Source organism: Antrostomus carolinensis, unplaced genomic scaffold (genome assembly GCF_000700745.2).
Source record: "Antrostomus carolinensis isolate BGI_N321 unplaced genomic scaffold, ASM70074v2 Scaffold53099, whole genome shotgun sequence".
Taxonomy (NCBI): Eukaryota; Metazoa; Chordata; class Aves; order Caprimulgiformes; family Caprimulgidae; genus Antrostomus; species Antrostomus carolinensis.
The window spans coordinates 1-5,589 of NW_010337469.1; the positions used below are offsets into that span (position 1 = coordinate 1).

General features: G+C 44.3%; 1 protein-coding gene across 1 annotated transcript; it reads left to right on the top strand.

Moving 5' to 3' along the window:
• The first annotated feature begins 178 nt into the window (after window positions 1–178).
• Window positions 179–4,794, top strand: LOC104530548 (structure-specific endonuclease subunit SLX4-like). The gene is made up of 4 exons (XM_010175173.1): window positions 179–343; window positions 2,082–2,297; window positions 3,277–3,491; window positions 4,597–4,794. Exons 1-4 carry the CDS (start codon window positions 189–191, stop codon window positions 4,608–4,610), a joined length of 600 nt encoding a protein of 199 aa, XP_010173475.1. The 5' UTR covers window positions 179–188; the 3' UTR covers window positions 4,611–4,794.
• The last annotated feature ends 795 nt before the right edge of the window (window positions 4,795–5,589 follow it).

Consider the following 5,589-nt stretch of genomic DNA (forward strand, 5'->3'; position numbering starts at 1 on the left):
CCTTGCACTTGGCCTTGTTGAACTTCATGTTCAGATACAAGAGAAAGACTGCAGTTAATTTTTACGTATCTAGTTTAATAAGTTAATAATGACAAATATAACTGCTCCATGCCTTTCATACAGGATTCTTAGTTTTCTGTCTTAGATCATCTCTCCCTTCTTTGCCAGAAACCCAGGATCTTCCATCCATGGAGCATGACAGTGCTCTGGCTTTGGCTCTTGAGCAGGAAACCAAAGAGGAAGCCCTGGCAAGCTTGGAGGATGCAGGTTTGTTTTTTTGTCAGATCTGCCAGAAGGATCTCTCAGCCATGAACACAACTCGACGAGAGCAGCATGTTAACAGGTAAAAGACCAGCAGGATGTGTCCTTTCTTCATCCTCCGCCCCTCAACCTCACAGCCTGCTCACTCAGCTGAGCCATCACAGAACATGGTAGCAGGGGAATCTGCGTGGTGGCATTGACCTTTGTGGTTTGAATTAGCAAGTTGTTTTAAAGCAGAAGCTGATTGTCTTACCCTGCCGGGCTTCTGCATGTGTGAGGTAAAGCCGATGCTGTTTTCATCAGTAGTGTGGCACAGGAGCTGTGGTTGTAAAGTGACTATCAAAAATAATGAGGACTCACTACTGCAGATTTTGAGATCTACTGATCTCAGCCAACAAAGTAACGTTTCCTCTACTTTGCTAAAAATTGTTTGTCTAAGGACGTCTCCTATGTCCCTGTGTGTCCAGGCTGTTTGCTGAGGGAAAGGTGAGACTGTTCAGGAAGATGACCAACTACCACTGTAGACAAGGAGAGTAGTGAGGGGCTAAGGGAAGGTGTCCCTGCCTTCTCTTTTGGCAGAATGTATGCAATTAAATTGAAATTAGTGCCCTTAATTTAACAATTTCCTTAGTGGTAAATATCAATTCTGTTAATATATTATGTACAGATAGCTCTGTGTAAATTAAAAGTCAGTGCTTCTCTGTTGAGAAAGTATCAGAAACAGCCTGTTTGAATGGTTGTAGTTTCTTAATTCCAGCACTTCCAGAGGGCAAGAGTGATTTGATTTGTGTAGTCCTACATCTTGTTATTGAGTGGCTCATGTTCATTAGTGCTGTTTGCAGCTGCAGCTTTATAGGTGTTATTGCTGTTTCTGTCTGCAGATACTTACTGCTGCTTGAGAGGACAGAGACTGGAGAACAGTGACGGTGTGTCAGAAATGGTTCTTGGAAATGAAGTCTGCTTTCTGAACTATTAAGCACATAATCATAAAATGAGATTACAAGGTTATATTAGCCATGGATTTTTTGATAGCAGTGTTCATCACAAGAGGTAAAGCTGTAGATGGATAGATGCACTAGCACACTAGTAACCACCAGTCCTCGTACATCAGATGAACACGCGCTGTGTGTGTAGGTTGTGTATGTCATCACCTAATCAGGGAGTGATTTTTATAACAGGTGCTGCAGATCCACAGTTTCACACCGTGAATTTCTTTGGAGAAGACAGGAAAAGAACCATTAAAATTTTTTAGTAATAGTTTTGACCTACGAGAAATGATGAGAAGTTCGTTATCCTGCACTCGTGAATGCAGTGTTAATTTTGACTGGTCCCTTTTCTGTGACATAAAACACTGTCCTTGTCAAGGGAGATATCTGACTTGAAAATATTTGCATTCTTGACACTGCATGTGGTCATGCCTACAAAAGTAGTAAGAAGAACAAGAAGTAGTCCTGTTTTGGGTGAGGAAGACATTGTTTCTCTGGTAGGGTGATTGTTTTTTAAATGGCAGTTTTTAAGTGAGCTGGAGTGTTAGAGTGAATGGAGAAAGAGGGATTAGGTGATGGACATGTGATGAAGTTAAAGAAGGTTATTAGCAATACTTGCTTCTGAACAATGTCTTTTTAATATGCCTCCAAGGCCATAATCTCCATGTAACTGTTGCATGTCATATTCATCACGGTGGTGGGCACTTTAGACCATGTTTCTCTGGCTGTTACAGGTATTAGAGATGATTGTGCTTCCTTTTCCTTACTATGGTTTAAATCTTAGCATGGGCAGTTTTGAAGTCTTCAGAGGTAAGCTTTGCCACCTTCTCACAGGTGTCTGGATGAGATGGAAGAAGCACAGATGTCATCCTCCAGCAAACCCCTGGTCCCTGAATGTCCCATCTGTGGGAAGCAGTTCCAAACCCCACAGAGCCGAGTCAGTCACTTGAAACGCTGTGCTGTCAAGATGGAAGTTCCTCCTAAGCTGCTTCTTCAGGCGGTACAGTTGCAGGCATCCACGCTTGGTGATGCACCTCTTCAGTGTCCTAGGTAAAATACAAGATGTTGGTTACTTTCTTTGGCCTGAGAGACGTTGAACCTGTGCAACTGGGGATGAAGGGTAGACACAAGGCAGACTCACACTCTGGGTGAGCCCCAAGTCCAAGGAAGGTCAAGTACAGCCATGACCCAGTAGCACAGGAGGAGAATGTGGTAGGCAGTTGGAGAAATCATCTTGCTTTCCTTCCAAAGTGGTCAGGTGGTGGATGACTTTAAAAGTCAGCAGACAGGAGCAAAATGGGGAGTAAATAATCTTACACTGGTCTGTCAGAATTATTTGTGCTCTGTGAGGTAATTATGCAGTAAAAGCTGAGCGGTGTGTTTGAGCTTATGGAGCAAACCACGTCGTACGAGTATGAAGCCTCTCCCGAGCATCTGTCGTGCCAGAGCCTCAGCTATTCAGCTTGTGACTGCACTGGATGTATGTGCTTTCCACTTCGAGCCAAAGAGGAATCAGGAGTGATGTTTTGAAACGTGCTCTGTGCAGAGCTGCATCTGCTGTCTTGGATTTGAGGGGAATCTTCAGCGTACAGCGAGTGGTGCCTGACTGACCTTTGTAGAAGGGCTTGTAAATCCCTTTGTGCTGAGGAAAGACCATTGGCTGTTCCCTGTGGAAGCAGAAGAGTGGGAAAGCATTTTCTGGTGATCTTGGTTTTGCCCTGCTTCAACTTGTTTTTTTCCCCTTTGGTACAAAAAAGTGTTCCAAGCAGAGACAGCCGATGCTTACATCAGTGCTGTGGTCTCATGTTTACCTATTCAAAATAAAACTTCTCTAAATTGCTCTAAATACCAGGGGTGATAATAAATCCTTTACTCTCTGCTAGGGAAGAAGGTACTGAATAGTTTTTCATTATCCTGGATGTGGGAATCCCTCTGAGCAAGCAGAGCAGCTGGTCTGGAGTGCTCAGTGTTTCTTGTCTCTGATCCAGTCGCATTAACTTGGGCTTCCTGCTGCATTCTTGTATTTCAGCAATCAACCAAGCAGGTCAAAGCGAAAAGGCTCCTCCAAAGAGGACTCAAAAAAAATGCAGAAGAGGGCCAAAATGGAAACTAAGGATGAAGATTTGCTGGTTGCTATGGCAATGTCACGCTCTCTGTTGGAACAAGAAAAGCAAGAACAAGCAAAATCAGTTACAAATGTGAAACCAGTGGCTGCTTTGCCAATCAAATGGAAGCCAGGATCAGGTATGTGTTAAAGTGAGTTAGTGCCAAAGGCTGTGTTATTGGAGGAGTAATGTAGCACAGCCTGCTCTTCGCTAACGCTTTCCTGTTGGGTACAGGAGGGATGACAGCCCTGTTTCTGTTTTATTTAAGCTGTCAGAGCTTCAACAATGTGCAGTATCCACACACAGTCAAGAAAGGCTGCAGGATGTCCATGGGTTTTAGTGAAATCCCTTAGGAATCTCATGCTTTTTTTTTTCACCAATTGTTTGTTTTGAATCTATAAAATATTCTTCAGATAAGCTGATGGATTTCATAAACTGTGGAAGTGAAAAGAAATAACATGAAAACATGATTGTTATTTCTCCTGCAGTAGATTTTTTTCTTATTCAACCTACTGCAACCTGGATTAATGCAGCTTTTTCAGCCTTATCTCTTATCTCTCTGTTTTCTTTCTGCCATGGACATGTGTGTATGCTACATGCTGTTGAGCATGTGCTTCACTATTTCATTGTGCAGAAAGGTTTAGAAAGGAAGAAACTGCCAGAGGAGAGCGTTGAGAGCTGTATAGAGGGGAGAATTCACTCTTCATGACACTGCTCAGGTCTCCTGCCAATAAGTAATGCCAGTTGGATTTGGGGTTGGGCATTGGTAAGACAAAGACAGTAAGACACAGGATTTCCAAATGAAAGGTGCACTGTGTTCATGTGAGCTGTGGTTTGATGCCATCGGTGACCAATACACAAGGAAAGAGTCCTTCATGGATTTGTTGGTGTTTTTCTCTCCCTTTTTTGTGAAGTGCTGCCATACAAACACCATTCCCTGGGTCTGGGAGGTAGACTGCACGGATAGCAGTTGCTTCTGTAATGATCAGCTTTTGTAGAGATGTGACAGCTCCCAGCAGAGCAGTGCAAGCAGGAGTCAGGCTTTTCTGGAGGTCATTTCTCCCATAAGGGTGATGTGAGGCTCCAGACTACCTGTGGAAATCTTCAGAGTGGTGTTGGGCTTGTAGATGCCTTCTGGTCATTGCTGATAACTGCACTTGAGGGAGCTGACATGTTGAGCTCCCCTGCCCTGTATGTTCAGCTGTTTATTTAGTTGAGTTCCTCTTCCTTTTCTTTTTAAAGAGAAAAAACGGCGTAAAAGAGGCCCAGCTGCACCTCCTCCATTGCTGCTTCAGGACCCGGAGAAGGTCCGCAAAAGGATCCAGGAGCGAGTAGCTATGCTGCTGGCAGCAGAGGTGGAATTCCCTCCCACCCCTCAGCTTCCCACTAGCAGGATTTTGGAGGATGAATCTGGGAAAGCAGCCTGGCTCTTGCCATTGCCCAAAACCAAGGAGTGCTTTTTATGGAATTTCAGTGCCCTGACAGGACCTTGTGACCCTGAATCATTCTATGCTGCTGGATTAACCCCTCCAATTGGACCTTGGAAGCCTGTGCAGGTGGGATGCTCTTGGAACCAGGATGCTCAGTGAACCAGGATGTGTCCTGGTTCACTTGCCCTGCAATTCTGTTTCCTCACTTGGTATTTAAATGGGTGATACGCTGCCTCTGTGTACTCGCAGCTGCCCTGTTGTCCCTGGTCTTATACAGTTGGGTTTTATGATCTTGAACTTTCATTTCTCCCTTTTGGACACAGGCTGAGGCTCATGTTAGCTTGTTACTCCTTAAGCTTTCAGAAAACAAAACTGATGGGAACAGAGAGTCCTGAGTAAAGGCACCCCCCCCATTCACCACCAATGCCCATTTCACCACCATTTCTCCATGTTTATAGCAGCCTGACTCTTGTTTTCCTTCTTGGCACTTTTCTCTGATTGATTCTAGTATGAGCTTTGCCCGTGTGTTGCACTCAGCAAGGATCTGGGTGAAGAGTGTAGACTGAAGACTGATATTTGCCTTGCACAGAGGAGAAGGCAGGAGCACCTAGATTTGTGAAGCGAAACATTTGCACTTCAGGCTTTCCCTGTGCATCCCACTGCCTCCTGGTGCATATGAGCTTTGATTCAGTTTTCAGCTCCAGTTTCATTGTGTATTGCACTGAGATCTCCTGCCTCTTTCCATGCTCTGTATTTTTAGAAGTGCCTGCAGAAAGACAAAGCTCTTTGTAGTCTCATCTTATCGCA

Bases quoted from the DNA above. Each gene is read 5' to 3' on its own strand.
- LOC104530548 (XM_010175173.1), top strand. From the start codon at position 189: ATGGAGCATGACAGTGCTCTGGCTTTGGCTCTTGAGCAGGAAACCAAA. The intron at 344-2,081 runs GTAAAAGACCAG...ACCTTCTCACAG, and splicing joins CGAGAGCAGCATGTTAACAG to GTGTCTGGATGAGATGGAAG. The intron at 2,298-3,276 runs GTAAAATACAAG...CTTGTATTTCAG, and splicing joins GCACCTCTTCAGTGTCCTAG to CAATCAACCAAGCAGGTCAA.